General features: G+C 41.5%; 1 protein-coding gene across 2 annotated transcripts in view; it reads right to left on the reverse strand.

Annotated features, from left to right (window-relative positions):
- Nucleotides 1-18,129, reverse strand: part of vac14 (vac14 homolog (S. cerevisiae)) — a 496,659-nt gene extending 478,530 nt beyond the window's left edge. For both annotated transcript variants that reach the window (XM_059992522.1, XM_059992521.1), the window contains exons 1-2: nt 18,084-18,129; nt 17,538-17,683 (exon numbers count right to left, since the gene is read on the reverse strand). In XM_059992522.1, coding sequence (XP_059848505.1) covers nt 17,538-17,641 — 104 coding nt within the window. In that variant the 5' untranslated portion in view covers nt 17,642-17,683; nt 18,084-18,129. The remainder of the gene's footprint in view (nt 1-17,537; nt 17,684-18,083) is intronic.
- Between the last annotated feature and the right edge of the window lie 2,863 nt (nt 18,130-20,992).

Raw genomic sequence — 20,992 nt, forward strand, 5'->3', positions numbered from 1 at the left:
TGATTCTTCTTTTGGAGAAATTGTTAGAGCTAAATCCTTTTCAGAAAGGTATAATATCAAATGTTTACAATATAATTATGAAAATACATTCAGAGGCCTTTTATAAGATTAAAAATGATTGGGAAAGAGAACTTAACCTTACTATCCCTATTGAGAATTGGGATAAAATTCTTCAATTAGTTAATTTATCCTCTATATGTGCTAAACATTCATTGATACAGTTTAAAGTTGTGCACAGGGCTCATATGTCCAAGGATAAATTGGCTCGTTTTTATTCCCATATAAATCCTATATGTGACAGATGTCATTCTGAGATAGCTTCTTTAACTCATATGTTTTGGTAATGTCCGCTTTTGAAAAAATATTGGAAAGACATTTTCGATATTACTTCCACGGTATTGAACATTGACTTACAACTTCATCCTATTACTGTAATCTTTGGTTTACCAATGATGGAGTCAATCCATTTATCTTCTTCTGCTTGTCGGATGATTGCATTTCTTACATTAATGGCTAGAAGATCTATTTTCTTGAATTGGAAAGAAATTAATCCCTCTACCGTATTTCATTGGTTTTCTCAAACTATGTTATGTCTAAATTTGGAGAAAATTAGTAGTGTTGTATATGACCCTTCTATTAAATTTGAAAAGATTTGGAGGCCATTTATTTAATATTTTCTCATGATGTAATTTGACCCTGTTCCAATCCTATTTGTTTTTCCGGTTTTGATTATATATAATATATATATGTTGAGAGGATTGGAGTTGGGGACACTGATGATTTTGTAATTTTTTTAAATATAGGTACTATGAACAGCCCTTTTTTTTCCTTCTTTCTTTTTTTTTCTTTAATAGTTAGTGGTTAGTCTGTTAGTTTAGTTTTTCTTAGGGTATTAATTTTTTTTTCTTTTTCTCCTTTCTGTTTTTTTTATATGACATTTGTATCATTCATGATTTGGGAAGACTTAACTATATTGTACTCATTGCTTTTGTATCCTTTTATGTTCATTTTAATTTTGTAAGTTTGTAATCCCATTATCTATGTACTAATCTTATCATGTTGATATTGATAAAAAGGAGTGGAGAGTGGACCATGGGAGAAAGGGAAGGAAGGAAGGACACTAGGGGGAAGGTGATAAGCAGGTAAGAGGCCAGAGCAGGGAACAGATAAAGAGGGAAGGTGGAGAGAAATTTGTTTTGTGCAGACGGAGAAATTGAAGTTCATGCCATCAGGTTGGAGGCTACCCAGACAGGTGTTGCAACTCCTTGCTGTTACCTCATCATGGTCCAAATGGAGGCCATGGACTGACATGTCGTGAAGGGAATGGGAATAGGAATTAAAATGGTGAAATTCCACTTCTGCAGCCCCCCAATTTACTACAGGTTGCATCAATGTAGAAGAGCACTGGACACAAGACCACAAAGGGTTTGCAGGTGAAGTGTTGCCTTAGAAGACTGTTTGGGGCCCTGAATGGAGGTGAGGGGGGAGGTGAATGCACAGGTGTAGCACTTAGGCTGCCTTCAGGGATAAGTACCAGGAGGGAGATTAGTGGGAAGGGATGAATGAGATTCGCTGTGCCACAAAATAGCATCTCTAACACCGGAAATCACTTTAACTGGCCGAAAACACTCAGCTGTGGAATGCAGAGAAACTAGAGGTTGCCAGCAGCAAACCCAGCCATTGGGATGCAGTAAATTACGTGTTTTTCATCTCACCAAATAGAAGGTCTAGTTTAGGTCCGGCCCGTTGTTGGTCATATCACTCTCATTTACTTTCTCAGCTGATCCACACCTCATCCAATTCCCTCTTAATCCAAACATGTGATCAGACTTGAGTTTACCCAACAGCTGAGTATTCATGGATCTGACAAGCTTTAAAAAGATATATAACCTACAATATTTTCCAGACAGAGAAGTCTCTCAGCCTTGACCCTATCAATCCTTCTCGGAACCGTAGATACTTACAGCAAAAGGAGCCTACTGAGTTCATGCCAGTAAATCTCAATGAAACCACCCTCAGTGAGTATAGGAATTAAGATTAATCTTGCTTCATAAGACAACGCCTCACATTAGAATCCAATCTTGTGAAAATACACTCAGTGGACACTTTACAACTTACATCTGCTTGTTAATCAAATATCTAACAAGCATCTCAATGCATAAAAGCATGCCGACATGGTCAAGAGGTTCAGTTGTTGTTCAGACCAAACATCAGAATGGGATTCAAGTAATTATGACTGTGGAATGATAGTTAGTGCCCGATACGGTGCTTCAAGTATCTCAGAAACTTGTTAGTAAGAGTGGTCAGAGAATAGCCAGACTACTTCAGGCTGACAGGAATTCAAATAACCACATGTTACAGAATTGGTATGTAAAAGAGCATCCCTGAACTTACAACACATTGAACTTTGAAGCAGATGGGCTACAGGAGCAGAAGACAATGAACATAGACTCAGTGCCCACTTTATTAGATACAGAAGGTACCTAATAAAGTGACCACTGAGTGCGTACCACCACAAGTGCAAACTGCAAATACCCTCTTTAGGTAAGGTATTATCCTGTACACCCACATTTACTAGCTGCTGACAGTTATAAATTAGTTGTTTTTCCAATTCTTTCAAAGCCAACTTCCTCACATAGTGCTTCATCTTGTCCAGTTCACTAATTTGTTATTAACCCTCTGTGTGGTCCTCTTCTAGTTTAGCAACAACAGCAAACCAAGTAAAGAATAAAGTGATCTCCCTTGGTATCTACTTGTAATCACATCTTTAAAATTTCTGAGAATACCCATCAAGACTTCCCATTCATAAAACTGCGTCGGTTCTCCCTAATAAAATTATTTTCTGTGTAGCCTGCTACCAAGCCTTTAACTGCAGCATTTTACTGTCAACAGATCCATTTTCCACCTTTCTTAAATCATGGCCTTATATTTGCCACGTTCTGATTTGTAGGCACTGTTTCAGAATCTAGTGACGTTTGGAAGCTCTGCAATATCAATGGCACTTCAGATACGTTGCATCAGATTTAGGAAACGGGTCCGCTTTGAGCCCCTTTCACTTTTCCATTTGACATCTTCTCAAACTGCCTCAATAACAAGGCCGACAATATCCTACTGTTAGATTTTTAAGTTTTTTGATTCCACACACTAAATGGTTTATTGGTAATTGGTTTATTATTGTCATGTGCAATGAGACAGTGAAAACATTGCTTTGCATGCCGTCCATACAGTTAATTCATTACAGCAATGCATTGAGGTAATACAAAGGAAAAAAAACAGTAACAGGATGCAGTATGAAGAGCTGCAGCTACAGAGAAAGTACAGTGCAGGTGAACAATAAGGTGCAAGGCCAAAATGAGGTAGCCTGAGAGGTCAAGAGACCTTTTTAATCATACTAGGGGCTCATTCAAACAGCAGAAAAAAGCTGTCCTTGAGCCCGGTGGTACACGCTTTCAAGTTTTTGTATTTTCTGCCTGATCAGAAGAGATAATGTCGGGAATGATTACGTTGGCTGCTTTACTGAGGCCCTTTGAGGAATTAAAAAAAATTCACAAGATTAGGATTAATCTTGATAAAGAGTAGATTAGGATTAGGTCTAATGATAAGAATGGAGAATTAATCAAAAAGCAGAAGGGCTATAAAGCCCTTACTTCTCAGAGCAGATTTATTGTGCTGTTGGATACCACTTGGCTGTTAACACTTCATGAATGACTTGGATAAAAAGACCCTGAAGACTTGCATTTCAGTTCTACCGATGCCAGCGTGGGGCTGCAGATTCCGTCACAAGTGAAGCTGGAGTTGGTCAGCAGGTCTGGTGCGCGGGTCGTTTCGGAAATGTTATGTTCCTACCAACTATTTACATTTGGCTTTTGCACGTCCTGAAGGCGTGCATATTCCTTCAGGATGTAGGATGTCATTCAGGTCATTGAGTTTATGCCAGCTCTCAGAGCATTCCTATCAGTCCAATTACCGCCTGTAACCTATTCTCACTCACGTGCCCATTAAACCTCCCCAACTCTCCTTCCATTGATCCACACCAGGGGCAACTTATAGCGGCAAATTAACCTACCATCACATCTTTGGGACTTGAGAGGGAACTAGAGCACCCAGAGAATACCCTGGTGTTCCAAGATAACACGCAACGTCAGGGTCGAATCTGGATCACGGAGGCATGAGGCAGCAATGTGATGGTGCCGCCCCAAGACTGTATCACCAAATGTTTCTTGTCCATCGACAAACATTCATGGTACAAAGACACATTACTCTTGAATCACGTCTACTGCAGCTCCAGATGAATGAAATCCACAAAGGAATTCAAGGAGCTATTCAAGGACTGGAAGCTATTGATGACTTGTCCTGCAATACACAATGAAAAGCTCTTCCAGAGGAGCGGCATGGTAGCAGGGCAGTTAGCACAGCAGCAGCTGTAACATTGGGATTTGATTCCCACTACTCTCTGTCAGGAGCTCCCCCCGTCACCACATGGGTTTCCTTCAGGTGTTCCGATTTCTCCCACATTCCAAAAACGTACAGGCTAGAGTTAATGAGTCATGGGCATACAATGTTGGTGCTTGGCAGTGAATGATGCAAAAGATATATTTCACTGTGTTTCCATGGACATGTGACAAATAAAGCTCATCTTGAATTATCAGCCAGATTTCCTTCACACTTAAAATAGCTGCAATTACACCATTTGTGATTTGTGATTATATTCTCTTTCCAGATTTCGTGAAGATGTGAACGTGACTGAGTTTCTTCTCTACCATGTTTTAGAACTTCTGTGGAGATACCTTGCTGGTTTTCAGTTAACGTGAAACCTTCATGACTTATCAATATGAGATAGTGGTGAGACTGCACCAGTTTGCTGGGGATATAGAGAAAAACTCAGTTCAAGGACAGTATTGTTGAGTTCTCTTGTTGGCAGTATTGTTGGCATGGATTCATTGGTTGAAGGGCCTATTTATATTTGTTCGTTAGGTATTAATATTGAAGTAGTAAAATGGATTCAACAGTGGCTGGATGGGAGATGCCAGTGAGGAGTGGTGGATAACTGTTTGTCAGGTTGGAGGCCGGTGACTAGTGGTGTGCCTCAGGGATCTGTACTGGGTCCAATGTTGTTTGTCATATACATTAATGATCTGGATGATGGGGTGATATCGGATTAGTAAGTATGCAGATGATACTAAAATAGGTGGCGTTGTGGATAATGAAGTAGGTTTTCAAGGCTTGCAGAGAGATTTAAGCAAGATAGAAGAGTGGACTGAACGATGGCAGATGGAGTTTAATGCTGATAAGTGTGAGGTGCTACATTTTAGTAGGAATAATCAAAATAGGATATACATGGTAAATGGTAGGACATTGAGGAATGCAGTAGAACAGAGTGATCTAGGAATAATGGTGCATTGTTCCCTGAAGGTGGAATCTCATGTGGATAGGGTGGTGAAGAAAGCTTTTGGTATGCTGGCCTTTATAAATCAGAGCATTGAGTATAGGAGCTGGGATGTAATGTTAAAATTGTGCAAGGCATTGGTGAGGCCAAATTTGAAGTATTGTGTACAGTTCTGGTCACCAAATTATAGGAAAGATGTCAACAGAACAGAGAGAGTTAATGAGTCATGGGCATACAATGTTGGTGCTTGGCAGTGAATGATGCAAAAGATATATTTCACTGTGTTTCCATGGACATGTGACAAATAAAGCTCATCTTGAATTATCAGCCAGATTTCCTTCACACTTAAAATAGCTGCAATTACACCATTTGTGATTTGTGATTATATTCTCTTTCCAGATTTCGTGAAGATGTGAACGTGACTGAGTTTCTTCTCTACCATGTTTTAGAACTTCTGTGGAGATACCTTGCTGGTTTTCAGTTAACGTGAAACCTTCATGACTTATCAATATGAGATGGTGGTGAGACTGCACCAGTTTGTTGGGGATATAGAGAAAAACTCAGTTCAAGGACAGTATTGTTGAGTTCTCTTGTTGGCAGTATTGTTGGCATGGATTCATTGGTTGAAGGGCCTATTTATATTTGTTCGTTAGGTATTAATATTGAAGTAGTAAAATGGATTCAACAGTGGCTGGATGGGAGATGCCAGTGAGGAGTGGTGGACATTGAGGAATGCAGTAGAACAGAGTGATCTAGGAATAATGGTGCATTGTTCCCTGAAGGTGGAATCTCATGTGGATAGGGTGGTGAAGAAAGCTTTTGGTATGCTGGCCTTTATAAATCAGAGCATTGAGTATAGGAGCTGAGATGTAATGTTAAAATTGTGCAAGGCATTGGTGAGGCCAAATTTGAAGTATTGTGTACAGTTCTGGTCACCAAATTATAGGAAAGATGTCAACAGAACAGAGAGAGTAGAGGAGATTTACTAGAACGTTACCTGGGTTTCAGCACCTAAGTTACAGAGAAAGGTTGAACAAGTTAGGTCTTTATACTTTGGAGTGTAGAAGGTTGAAGGGGGACTTGATAGAGGTATTTAAAATTATGAGGGGGATAGATAGAGTTGACGTGAATAGGCTTTTTCCATTAGGATTAGGGGAGATTCAAACAAGAGTACCTGAGTTGAGAGTTGGGGGCAAAAGTTTAGGGGCAACACGAGGGGGAACTTCTTTACTCAGAGAGTGGCAGCTGTGTGGAACGAGCTTCCAGCAGAAATGGTAGAGGCATTTAAAGTAAAATTGGATAGGTATATGGACAGGAAAGGAATGGAAGGTTATGGGCTGAGTGCAGGTAGGTGGGACTAGGTGAGAGTAAGCGTTTGGCACGGACTAGAAGGGCCGAGATGGCCTGTTTCCGTGCTGTAATTGTTATATGGTTATATATTCTGTGCCAAAAACTCTATTTGCAAGGTCCTTGAAACTAGTAGAACTGATTCTCTAGCAGCAGTTTTGTTTTGCATTTTAGAGGTAGCATAGTGAAATTTCATATTTCAGTAATATTTGTGTAAAATTATAAATATATTGCTTGATTAAGCATTCTTGTTCATTTAAATAATTCACCACAGGTTATACATAAAAATACATGAACTACACATGTCATGACGCTACCACCCTCACTTACATTAAAACTAAGGTAGACTCACATTTCAGAGTCCCATCTTTACCCCTAATTAGTTTAATGCTTGGAATTACAAATCATAAGAGCGGTGACAAAGTATTTTTAAAACCCGAGGCAGCTACTGAATGGTTGAAAAGCAGTGAAACGTTCAAATTTAAAAAAAAAAGCAGTAAGGAATGACAAGTAAAATCAAAACAGCACAGCATGTGCAGAGACAGTATAATTAAGAAAGGCAGAAAATGAAAGATTTCACAGTTCATTAAGTGATGAAATTCTTAAAAAAGATCAGAAATAGCTGGCTACATTGGAAAGACAGATGCGTTCCATTGCTCAACAGGTAACTCGCTCATGTATACTGAGCAGACTGAAGTATTTTGAAGCAAATATAACAGCCAATGAGAAACAAGTACCAATATTGCTGAATTCATTGGGCCTGCAGTTCGCTTTGAAGTTTAACATCTCCAACCAAACCTTCGGTTACCTTTGCTGATATTGTGAAGCAACACAGAACCGAGGTGATTGTTGATTGCAGAACAAATTAAGAAAGATACTGGATGATGTTACAACTGCCTCCATGCTGTACACCATGAATCATTGCCCAACAGAGAGCAGGAAGATGCTGGTGCCAACATCTGTGCCTCTGTAAAGGATATTGGACCAAAGAAGGACCATGCTGCTCACAGGAATCACAAAAATGACATAAGTAGTGGTCTGACTACAGCAGCTTTTGTAGGCAACATATCTGAGAAAGCTTCTGACATGCTAATCAGGCAGCTACTTGTAAAATGTGGCTTGGTGTTAAGCTGGAAGAGAGTTCAAACAGTTTCAGGAAAGTTGCAAGCATTCAGCTTTTGTGTGTATAAAGAACCATAAGCTACTCTGCGTGCGTTAAGGTTATTGCACGAACTTCAAGTGGGAAGCAAAAAGCTGCTTGTAAAAGTAGGGACAAAGACCAAAGCCTTGCTGGCCAAAAAGAAAGAAGTCAATGGAGATACAAAAACAGAGGATTTGGCAGATGATGTTGTGGATGAGGAAACCAAGAGGAGTGATGAGATTGTAAAGGGAGCAATTGGATTAATAAGAGAATACTCCAGTGAACTAAATGCACCTTCTCAAGATCAAGATGCACAACTTAGAAAAAAAAGGAATATGAGAAAAACAAACAAAAGTTGAAAAGAAAAGATAGACAAAAAGAATGTGAGTGAGAAAAAGGCGTGAAAAAGAGAAGGAATATGAGAAAGAAGTACAGTACATTAGGGAAAAGCCAAGGATAGGAGAAAAAAATTGTTCTGAGCTGTCAGAACCACTTCCTGCAGTCTACAACCATCATGGAGGAGGCCCCCAGAGCCTGAGATTATTTCAGCCACAAGTCTCATGAGCCAAGCAGAGCAATTTCCCTTGTCAGGAAAAACGTTATCCCACAAGAGTAAGAAAGCCTCTACAGCAATTAAATCTTTAAGTCTGAATGGGACAATTTTAAAAATATGCTGCGGATGTCTGTCTAGTAGTTGTATTATATAGTATACTGTGTATATAGTTGAAACGCATTCGATATTGAGTTGGAGTTTCTAGCTAAGCAGGGAAAAGTATTACAAGACCATAAGACATAGGAACAGAATAAGGCCATACAGCCCATTGAGTCTGCTCCACCATTCCATCATGGCTGATCCTGGATCCCATTCAGCCGCATACACCTGCCTTCTCACCATACTCTTTGATGATCTGACCAATCAGAAAATGATCAACTTCAGCCTTAAATATACCCACGGACCTGGTCTCACCACAGACTCTGGCAGAGCATTTTACAGATCCACTACTCTCTGGCTAAAAAAATTCCTCCTTACCTCTGTTCTAAAAGGTTGCCACTCAATTTTGAGGCTGTGCCCTCTAGTTCTGGATACCCCCACCATAGGAAACATCCTCTCCACATCCACCCTATTTTGTCCTTTCAATATTCGGTAGGTTTCAGAGATCTCCACACATTCTTCTAAATTCCAGTGCGTATCAGCCCAAAGCTGCCAATCGAGCTTCATATGTTAACCCCTACATCCCCAGAATCATCCACGTGAACTTCCTCTGAACTCTCTCCAACGACAACACATTTTTTCTAAGATACGGGGCCCAAAACTGTTGACAATAATCCAAGTGCGGCTTGACTAGTGTCTTATAAAGGTTCAGCATTATCTCTTTGCTTTTATATTCTATTTCCCTTGAAATAAAAGCCAGCATTGCATTTGCCTTCTTTACCACAAACTCAACCTGTAAATTAAACTTTTGGGAGGCTTGCACAAGGAATCCTAAGTCCCTCTGCACCTCTGATGTTTGAACCTTCTCTCCATTTAGATAATAGTCCGCACTATTGTTCCTTTTTACATCATCATACATTTCCCGGCACTGTATTCCATCTGCCACTCTTTTGCCCATTCTTCCAATTTGTCCAGGTCCTGTTGCAATTGAGCTGCTTCCTCAGCACTCCCTACCCCTCCACCTATCTTCGTATCATCTGCAACCTTTACCACAAAGCCATCAACTCCATCAAGTATTATGTACTTAGTGTTTCAGTAATGAGTAAAATTGTAAATATATTGCCTGATTAAGCATTCTTGTTGTTTAAATAATTCACCACAGCTTACATGTAAAAAATACATGAATTGTATACATCATAATGCTACCATGTGATACGTGCACACCTCACTTGGAGTAAACATGAAGTTAGACTCACATCTTTCAGACGCTAACCTTTTCCTTTAAATTAAATTTATTTTTTGGAGTTACAAAACACAACAGATTAAGAACTGGTCCGTCCAGCAGTCACAATACAGAGACCTTCGCAATCTCTTGCTCTGATGATAACACAATTTAACACGCACCATTGCATGGACCAGTAATATTGTCATGAAGACTTGCACTTGTCTCACAATAAAATCTTGTTCCAAGCATTTTATCAGCTTTCCCTACACTCTTTTTAACCACTTTTCAGATTCTGTGACGTCACTTGAGGATTGGTTTGTCTCCCTCTGGTTCACAGGCGAAAGCAGAAGTCCTTCCCAGTTTAATCAGGAGCTTCCAGAGGTAGAGTGTACACACTGATGTCCACAGGGAGCTTCTGCCTTATTAACATCTGAAATGCAGGGTCTTGGGAACTCACTTAGCCAACATGAAGACACCAGATGAACTTTCTTGACCGAAAATCCCAATTCAAAAAGTCAGCTTTCCTCTTTGGGTTCACCCTTCCAGGTGGAGGTGTTCCTTGTTCTTTGAGTTGGAAGGATCCTATCCATCGCATCTCACTCAGGGTGACAAAGTCACAGTCACAGCAGCCATGCTTCCAGGCTAGAACAATGGAGCAATGTCCAGATCTGCACTTCTGGAACTATCTGCGACGATTGTGGATTTCCTCACTCCGAGCTACATTGTGAGGAGGCCCAGACTTACCAGGTCAAATGGCTATTGCACACCAGCAACCTTGGGAGTCTGAGGTCATGAAACAAATATTGAAAGACCTGGATAGAGTGGATGTTGAGAGGATGTTTGCAATAGTGAAGGATTCCAGGACGAGAAGGCATAGCCTCAGAATACAAGGAGGAATTTCTTTAGCCAGAGGGTGTTGAAACTGTGGAATTCATTCCCACAGATGACTGCAGTGGCCAAGTTATTGGGTATATTTAAAGTGGAAGCTGATAGGTTCTCGATTAGGAAGGACATCAAAGGTTATGGCCAGAAGGCAGGACAATGGGATTGAGAGGGGCAACAAATCAGCCATGATTGACTGGTGGAGCAGGGATGATGGGCCAAGTTGCTCTATACTGCTTCTAAGTCTGATGGATTATGATCTTGTTCCTGCAGTAAGTGAACAATAGAGCTGGAACCAAGTATTGACCTCCTTAATTATGGGTAATGGAATCTGTCCACAATTTTTCTAGTGCTTTTCTTCCATGAATTCAATTATTTCCCAAAATGTCCACTGTCATCAGATCTTTCATTGCTTAATGAATATCTTGATGCCTAACCCCTGCTGGCTCGGATACCTGTCATTGTCAAGTGCTTTAAGATGCAGGTCATGGCACACTGCAGTTCTGGCTTTCCAGACAACCCTGACCACTGCAATTCATCTACCACCAAACAGGTCCACAGCATCTCCCTGGCCCTCAGCTCACTTCCAGAGCATCTGGATAACAAAAACACCTATATCAGATTCCTATTATCGTCTAAACTCTACCTTCAAAACTACAATTCCAAACAAACTCATCTCCAAAAAGCTCTGCAACTGGATCCTTCTCTTCCTAACCAACAGACTGCAATCAAATATTGGCAATGACACGTCTTCCATGATTAACCTCAACAGCAGTGCCCCACAAGGCTGCACTGACAGCTGCTTACAATACTCCAACAGAACATTTATGATTACGTGGCCAAATTCTGATCTAAGTCCATCCACAAGTTTGCATATGACACCATGTTAGTGGGCCTGCTCTGAAGTAATGTTGAGACAGAGTACAGCAAGGAAATAGAAAGCCTTATGGCATGGTGTCAAGGCAACAACCTCTCTCTCAATGTCAGCAAAACAAAGGATCTAGTCATTGACCAGGAAGGGGGTGATGCCTGTCTGTATCAATGGTGCGGAATGGAGATGGTTGAGGGCTTCACATACCTGGTTGTAAATATCACCAACCTGTCCAGCAACATGAACACTACAGTCAAGCAAGGATACCAATGCCTTTACTTCCTCAGAGGGCTAAGGAAATGCTGCATACTCTTATCAAATCATCCTACCAGGCAATTGCTTGGCACAATGCTGAAAGAAAGTAGAGTTGTGAATGCGGCCCAGTCTTTCATGCAAACCAACTCCCTCAGTTAATTCAGTCTATACAGCCCATTACTTTGGGAAAGCAGAAACATAATCAAGGATGCCTCCCACACTGGTCATTCTCACTTCACCTCTCTCCCATCAGGCAGAAGATACAAAAGCTAAAAGCACATACCACCAGGTTCTAGGACAGCTTTGACCCTGCTGTTATCAGACTCTTGAATCAATCTGTCACATGCTAAAAGATGACATTGATCTCCCAACCTACCTCGTCATGGTCCTCGTATTTTATCTGCTGACCTGCAGTGCAGTCCCTATCGCTCTCCTTGTATTTGATCTGTCGACCTGCTCTGCTCACTCAATATTCTGCATTCTGTTTTCCTTCTCACAACCTCAATATAATTAAATATGATAACAGATATCTGAATGACACACAAACAAACCCTTCCACTTATGATAATAATAAACCAATTTCGGTACCAAAATTTCTTGTTTCCCTTCACTTCTTCCACGACTACTGGTGTAGGATTCATAATTTACTGAATAGGACCCAAAATCTACAATTGGATTCCCTTTGACCCCAAATACGTGATTGTACGCTGACAGTCAAAAGCAAGAAGCAGTTATTAAGAGTGAGTAAAATTAATTAAATCTCTCAATAACATACAAGTTACAAATATGCCTAGCCAAAATCGAAGGTACTGATACAATTTATACAATTATTGGACATATAATGGGGTAGGTTCATGGGAACAACATCACATCTGACACTTCTTGCAAGATGTGTGCTGCCCAAATTAGGATATTATTGCTCCCCCATTATTCCCCAGCAAAGGAAGCCCAGCAGCGTCTCTACTTTCTGCAAAGGCTGAGGAAAGTCCATCTCCCACCCCTCATCCTCACCACATTCTACAGGGGTTGTATTGAGAGCATCCTGAGCAGCTGCATCACTGCCTAGTTTGGAAATTGCACCATCTCGGATCGCAAGACCCTGCAGCAGATAGTGAGGTCAGCTGAGAAGATCATCGGGGTCTCTCTTCCCGCCATCACAGACATTTACATTACACACTGCATCTGAAAAGGAAACTGCATTATGAAGGACCCCACGCGCCCCTCATACAATCTCTTCCCCCTCCTGCCATCTGGGAAAAGGGTCCAAAGCATTCGGGCTCTCACGACCAGACTATGTAACAGTTTCTTCCCCCAAGCTATCAGCCTCCTCAATACCCAGAGCCCTATTGTCCTGTTTATTATTTATTGTAATGCCTGCACTGCTTTGTGCACTTATGCAGTCCTGGGTAGGTCAGTAGTTTAGTGTTTTTTTTTCTGTTTTCTCTTTATGTAGTTCAGTCTAGTTTCTGTACTGTGTCATGTAACACCATGATCTTGAAAACCATAGTCTCATTTTTACTACGTGCTATACCAGCAGTTATAAAAAGTGACTTGACTTGACTTGATTATAACTTGGACTACATCCTCACACTTGCAATTAAAGGACACACGATCACTTCAGCATACATTATTACCAATCAAAACCTGAGACCCAGTGAGTAAGCTTGAGACAGCGTGAGCTGGTGCTTATAGAGAGTTGTGAGCGGGTACAGTCAGGACTTTCTGCAGAAATAGAGATCCTTTGGATTACTACGCACTTGGCAATGGCCCAGAAAAAGGAGGAAAGTTTAAGCAGAACAGCCATTGTGTGAGTGGGGAGCTTGAGGCTTTGATAAGGAGAGGTGAAGCTTCTTTCTTGCTTGTTGCACAGCTGGAGCAGTGGAATAAGTCAGAACAGTGGAATGTTCCTCGTGGGATGTGGAAACAATAACCGATGATTACAGCTGCAAGAAGAGCCTTCAGCAGCAGCTTCTTAAAGACCATATTAGGGAACTGGGGCAAGATGATTTTTGGATCATGAAGAGACAGATGATAGGAGATACAGTGAAGTAGTTACACTTAAGGTGCAGGACACAGGAAACTATGTGACAAACAGTAGAAGGAATGGGGATAGACTGCCAGTGCAGAGTACTCCTGTGCCATTCTCCTCAATAACAAGTATACTGTTTTGGATATTCTTGGGTGATGGGGCACTCTAGCCAAAGAAAGCCACAGCAGTCATATCTCTGGAACTGAGCCTGGCTCTGTGACTCCGAATGGAAGGGGGAGAAGAGGTGAGCAGTTGTGATAGGTAATTCATTAGCGAGGAAAGCAGATAAAGGGTTTTGTGGATGAGATCAAGATTTTGAGATGGTGTGTTGCCAGGATCAGGGACAACGTGGGAGGGTGAGCAGCCAGAGGTCACTGGCAGTAAGAGTGATGAAGCCATGCAGCGTGAGTTCAGGAAGTTAAGTGCTACGTTAAAGGACAGGACCTCCAGGGTGATGATCTCAGGATTGCTAACCATATCACATGCTAGTCAGGCTAAAAGAGAGGATGATAATACAGTTTAACACATGGCTAAGGAGAAAGTGCAGAAGCGAGGTCTTCAGACTTTTGGATCATTAGGCTCTCTTCCAGGGAATGTGGGACATGTACAATGGGATGGTTTACATCTGAACTGGAAGGGGTTCATTTACATTTTCTTGTGAGGTTTGCTAGTGCTGCTCTGGGGGTTTAAAAGTAGAGTTGCAGGAGGATGGGAAGCAGATGGGCCAGGCAGATACTGGAGTGGTTATGGGGAAGGTAAATGTTAAGTCTACATACGGATACAGGAACCGGAAGGGCAGCAAAGGACAAACTGGATCACTAAGGTCAGTGTGATCATCTATGCACCGACCCGAAAGTGAGGGGGCATATCTTAACTGAATTATTTTGCATCTGTACTTACTCAGGAGGCAAACACGGAGTCCATATAACTGGGGCAAAGCAGTAGTGAGGTCATGGGCAGTAGCAAAATTAGAGAACAGGAGATCTTGCTGTCTCGAGGTAAATTAGAGTAGATGCGTCCCCAATTCCTACCAAAGAGACCTTGGACCTTGTCGGAGGTGACTTAAAACATCCTTAGCCATGGATGAGGTGCTGAAAGAATGGGGGGGGGGAGGGGGGAAGGGAATACTTAAAGTTGTTCCGTTGTTCAAGAAAGGCTCTAAATCAGGAGTTTCCCAACCTGCAGTCCATGAACTCCTTATTTAATGGTGTAGGTCCACGGCATTAAAAAGGTTGGGAATCACTGCTGAGAAGAAGGCAGGAAATTATAGGCTAGTGAGTCTGATGTCAGTAATGGATAAATTATTGTAAGGTATTTTAAGGTACAGGATATATAAGTATTTAGACAGACAGGGCCCAGTTAAGGGTAAGTGAACATGACTTTTGCATGGTCTATCTAATCTTGTGTTGTTTCTCGAGGATGTTAGCAGGAAAGTTGATAAAGGAAAGGCAGTGGAATTTGTCTGCATGGACATTAGCAAGGCCTTTGACAAAGTTCCGCATGGGAGGCTGGTCCAGAAGGTTCAGTTGTTTGGCATCCAGAATGAATTAGCAAATTGGCTTAGTGGGAAAAGCCAGAGAGCGGTATTAGATGGTTGCCTCTCTAACTGGTGTGCTGCAGAGATTGGTGCTGGGTCCGTTGTCATTTGTCATCAATATTAATGATTGGCTGATAATTTTGTAAACAAATAAGAGATTTGATGGAGGTATACACAATTATGATGGATATAGATAGGTGAGATGAAAACTGGATGTCATGGGTTAAGAGTAAAAGCCAAAATATTTAAGGGGAACCTGAGGGAGAATTTCTTCACTCAGAGGATAATGCGAGTTACCAATAGAAGTGATACAGGTTTCCCCTGCTATCCGAAGGTACAGCGTTCCTATGAAATGGTTCATAAGCCAGAATGACATAAAGTGAAGAAGCAATTATCATTTATTTATATGGGAAAAATTTGTGAGCGTTTGCAAACCCAAAAAATAACCTACCAAATCATGCCGAATAACACATAAAACCTAAAATAACAGTAACATATAGTAAAAGCAGGAATGATAGGATAAATACACAGCCTATATAAAATAGAAATACTTTTCTGCAATCGTTGCAGCACTGTCCACTGTAGCGAAAATCTCACGCAAGCGCTCTCGGCAGAAACACCTTCTCCAGTAACCTTTAAGCTATGAAGCTACCAAATCAAACCAAGTAACACATAAAATTACACAGCCTATATAAAGTAGAAATAATGTATGCACAGTGTAGTTTCACTTACTGGAATTAGGAAGACAGTGAGCACACTGATGATAGTGTGTTAGGCTGAGTTGTTGGAGGTTGGGGTGATGGGACACTGGAGAGTCATCTCATCATCATCTGTTTCCATCAAGGCAGGCAGGTCACCTTCTATGTCTGCCTGCCTTGATGTCAAAGGTTGAGGTTCATTGCCTGCTGTGGCTGATGTGGAAGGCTTGAAAAACGACAGTATGCTTGACTGCTTAGCTTCGCGCATTTTTCTACCATACAATTCTTTGTAAGCACTCAAACCATCCTGCAAATATGCCCTAAACCTACGTACCCTTTCAAAATTAAAGTTCCTGGACGACGTTACTTTCAATACTGCATTTCGAATGTTATCCTTTCCTCTTGCAATTGCATCAGCTCTTCATCTGTCAGTTCTTGGTCATGGGATGCCAAACCTCTTCAACATCATCTTCATCAACTTCCACAAACCCTTAGCCAAACTCACTATGTCCTTACTTCATTCACCACGATCGAAATACTTATTATGTCTAGTTTTACACTAAGTGTAACAACCTTACTCGCTCTTTTAGGATTTTCCGATTCCTTAAAACTCATCTTGCTAACGGATGCGCAAAGTAAATCGACATAAAGCACAGATGCTCACAGGCACGTGTTTAAGCAATGCCGGCAAGAATGCAGCTTGGCTGCTCGGCGTGCACTACCTTTTTTCGTAACAGTGAAAACACCTTCTGTTAGCGAAAACAGGTAAATAATGTAGGTCTTTCATAACATCAAGGTGTCATAAAGCGAACGTTCGAAAAATGGGGGCCACCTGTAATACACATTTGATTGCATCATTTAAGAGAAATTAGGATGAGTACACAGATGGGAGGGGTATGCCAGGCAACGGTCTAGGTGCAGGTTGATGGGACTAGACAGAATAATAGTTTGCCATGGACCTGGTGAGCAGAAGGACCTGTTTCCATGTTGAGGTGCTCTATGACTAACAGAGGACAGAAATGGAGAAATTGAAAGGAATGAAAGACAGTTGAAATCAAGTGCTGAAAAATACAAACTGATACATTATGATCAGAAGATTTTGAAAAGGCAAATGAACCAAAATGACAAGTGAAAATCTCACTGAACTAAGTGGTCAGGATTTGTATGGAATGCAATACAATGAACAGCAGTAGACAGAGACTCAACTGCATTGTTCTAAAGGAGTCTGGATACATTTCCAAAAGGAAAGAATTTGCAAGTCTATGAGGAAAGGGGAAAGGAATGGGACTCACTAAATTTCCTTTTACAATGCCAGCACTCTGTGATTGCATCTTATGACATTAACGTCCTCAGAATTAAAAAAAACACTTGTCAACCATCTCAACATGCTCTCACAGAAGTACAACATTCCATTTCCAACTTCAAAATAGGCATCAGAATTCACTGAGTAGTGACTTCACTATTTACAGTAAATGTATTTATATTGGTACCATCTGTACACTGTTCATTCTTACTTCTCAATTTCCAGGGCAGCGACCTTCCTCTTCTCGTACAGCTTGTCATTGAGAGCTCGTACAATGTTGGTGGTAAGCGGTGTAAAGTCCTTTTCTGTATTCATTCTGTTGGTAAGAAGTGGACCCCCAGTGTGATCACACACAAGCTGCGGAGAAAAAGTAAACTAACGTAAGAGAAAAGAAATAAAATAGACATAAACAAATATAGTTCATCGGTCATGTCAACATGAAGACAGGACACCTCAGAAATTGATGCACTGAATAGAGGGAGAAACCAAGTCGAGTGAGAGAAACAGCATGAGAGTTGAGACGTGGGAAGTGAAGCCAAATAATAGCTCTACGGGATTGGATGGGAAGCAGGCAGTCTGGACGGAGAGGGAGGAATTGGGCAGAGGAACAGGCGACTAGGAGAATAGCAGGAAGAATATGAGGAACCCGACACCGACTGTTTGTTGAAAATGAGGAGGAGTGAGGGCAGCCTGCACTCTGGATGGGGATGGGGAAGAGGAGGTGGGGGCGCGAAGGCATTCCCGGTGTCGCTTCAACCTCTGGCTTCCGCCGCTCCCGGTCACTCCGAGGCTGCCATATTGCTCTGATCACATGACTCTGGCAGACTAGAACAAGCGAAACCGGCAACAACGATCGGGTAGATCGGCTCAATCAATCGCCGAGCATTGTGTGTGTGTGTGTGTGTGTGTGTGTGTGTGTGTGTGTGTGTGTGTGTGTGTGTGTGTGTGTGTGTGTGAGTGTGTGTGTGTGTGTGTGTGTGTGTGTGTGTGTGTGTGTGTGTGTGTGTGTGTGAGAGAGAGAGAGAGAGAGAGAGATGAGATTTTTGATTGGAGAAAGGCTAACTGAGGAGATGAGAAAGGACAGAAGGAGTGGATTGGGACAATTTGTTTTATGGGAGGGATGTAAAAGGGTAATGGAGGTCATTTAAAGGTGAAATTTTGAGGGCACAGAATCTTTATGTTCCTGTTAGTTTGAAAGGAAAGATTAAAAGTTTGAGAGTGCCATGGTTTACAAGGGATATTGGAAACTTGGTTCGGAAAAAGAGGGAGATCTACAATAAATATAGGCAGCATGAGATGCCTATAGGAGGTGCTCGAGGAATATAAAGAATGTAAAAAGAATATTAAGAAAGAAATTAGAAAAGCTAAAAGAAGATATGAGGTTGCTTTGGCAAGTAAGATTTAAGGTGAAAATAAATCCATAGTGTTTCTACAATTATATTAATAGCAAAAGGATAGTGAGGGATAAAATTAGTCCCTTAGTGAATCAGAGTGGACAGCTACGTGTGGAGCCGAAAGAGATGGGGGAGATTTTGAACAATTTCTTTTCTTCGGTATTCACTAAAGAGAAGGATTTTGAATTGTGTAAGGTAAGGAAAACAAGTAGGGAAGTTATGGAAACTATGACGGTTAAAGAGGAGGAAGTACTGGCACTTTTAAGGAATATTAAAGTGGATGAATCTCCGGGTCCTGACAGGATATTCACTCGGACCTTGAGGGAAGTTGGTGTAGAAATAGCAGGGGCTCTGACAGAAATATTTCAAATGTCATTATAGGCCTGTCAGTTTGACGTCAGTGGTGGGTAAATTAATGGAAAGTATTCTTAGAGATGGTATATATAATTATCTGGATAAACAGGGTCTGATTAGGAATAGTCAGCATGGACGTGTGTGGAAGGTCATGTTTGACAAATCTTACTGAATTTTTTGAAGAGGTTACGAGGAAAGTTGACGAGGGTAAAGCAGTGGATGTTGTCTATATGGACTTCAGTAAGGCCTTTGACAAAGTTCCACATGGAAGGTTAGTTAGGAAGGTTAATCGTTAGGTATTAATATTGAAGTAGTAAAATGGATTCAACAGTGGCTGGATGGGAGATGCCAGAGAGCAGTGGCCGATAACTGTTTGTCAGGTTGGAGGCCGGTGAGTAGCGGTGTGCCTCAGGGATCTGTTTTGGGTCCAATGTTGTTTGTCATGCACATTAATGATCTGGATGCTGAGGTGGTAAATTGGATTAGTAAGTATGCAGATGATACTAAGATAGGTGGCATTGTGGATAATGAAGTAGGTTTTCAAAGCTTGCAGAGAGATTTAGGCCAGTTAGAAGAATGGGCTGAATGATGGCAATTGGAGTTTAATGCTGATAAACATGAGGTGCTACATTTTGGTAGGAATAATCCAAATAGGACATACATCGTAAATGGTAGGGCATTGAAGAATGCAGTAGAACAGAGTGATCTAGGAATAATGGTGCATAGTTCCCTAAAGGTGGAATCTCATGTGAAGAAAGCTTTTGGTATGCTGGCCTTTATAAATCAGAGCATTGAGTATTGGAGTTGGGATGTAATGTTAAAATTGTACAAGGCATTGGTAAGGCTGATTTGGAGTATTGTGTACAGCTCTGGTCACCGAATTATAGGAAAGATATCAACAAAATAGAGAGAGTACAGAGAAGATTTACTAGAATGCTACCTGGGTTTCAGCACCTAAGTTACAGGGAAAGGTTGAACAAGTTAGGTCTTTATTCTTTGGCACGTAGAAGGTTGAGGGGGGACTTGATAGAGGTATTTAAAATAATGAGGGGGATAGGTTGAGTTGACGTGGATAGGCTTTTTCCATTGAGAGTAGGGGAGATTCAAACAAGAGGACATGAGTTCAGAGTTAGGGGGCTAAAGTTTAAGGGTAGCACAAGGGGGAACTTCTTTACTCAGAGAGTGGTAGCTGTGTGGAATGAGCTTCCAGTAGAAGTGGTAGAGGCAGGTTCGGTATTGTCCTTTAAAGTAAAATTGGATAGGTATATGGACTGGAAAGGTATGGAGGGTTATGTGCTGAGTGCGGGCAACTGGGACTAGGTGAGTGTCAACATTCGGCACGGACTAGAAGGGCTGAGGTGGCCTGTCTCCGTGCTGTAATTGTTATATAGTTATATGGTTAAGATAGGTCTTCTGTGGCAAGTCTTTCCTGCCAGTCCCAAAACAGAGGTCTACAGGCAATCTCACTTTGCACCTGAACATTAACCTATAATGTGAGTATCCAGTAGCTTTGTTCTGTGTACAGTTGTAGCAGTGGCCCACATGCCCAATATGCTGACTCCATTTGTCCTTCTTCCTGATATCCAGGGTTCTGAGCACGACTCAAGGCAGGCAACCGCTTGGTACTCAGAGCAGTCAGCTTGTGGAATGGCACAACCAGGAGGTCCCAGATGATCCACAGCTCTATCCTGCCATAGCCTTGCCTCTGACTTCCCCATGGCAGAAAACTGACTCTTTAACTCCAGAGGCACAAACACTCTCCCACCCCTCATCCATGTGCACGTCAGGACAGTGCTTGCACATCCATGTTCCAGCTCCCTGGCTGGTACTTCAAGCTGTACTCAACTAACGATAGCCTGTCTTCTCTGCCCAGTGTTCTCTAGAACTTTCTCTCAAATCCACAATCCTAACTGGCTAA

The sequence above is a fragment of the Hypanus sabinus genome, chromosome 17, assembly GCF_030144855.1.
Source record: "Hypanus sabinus isolate sHypSab1 chromosome 17, sHypSab1.hap1, whole genome shotgun sequence".
Taxonomy (NCBI): domain Eukaryota; kingdom Metazoa; phylum Chordata; class Chondrichthyes; order Myliobatiformes; family Dasyatidae; genus Hypanus; species Hypanus sabinus.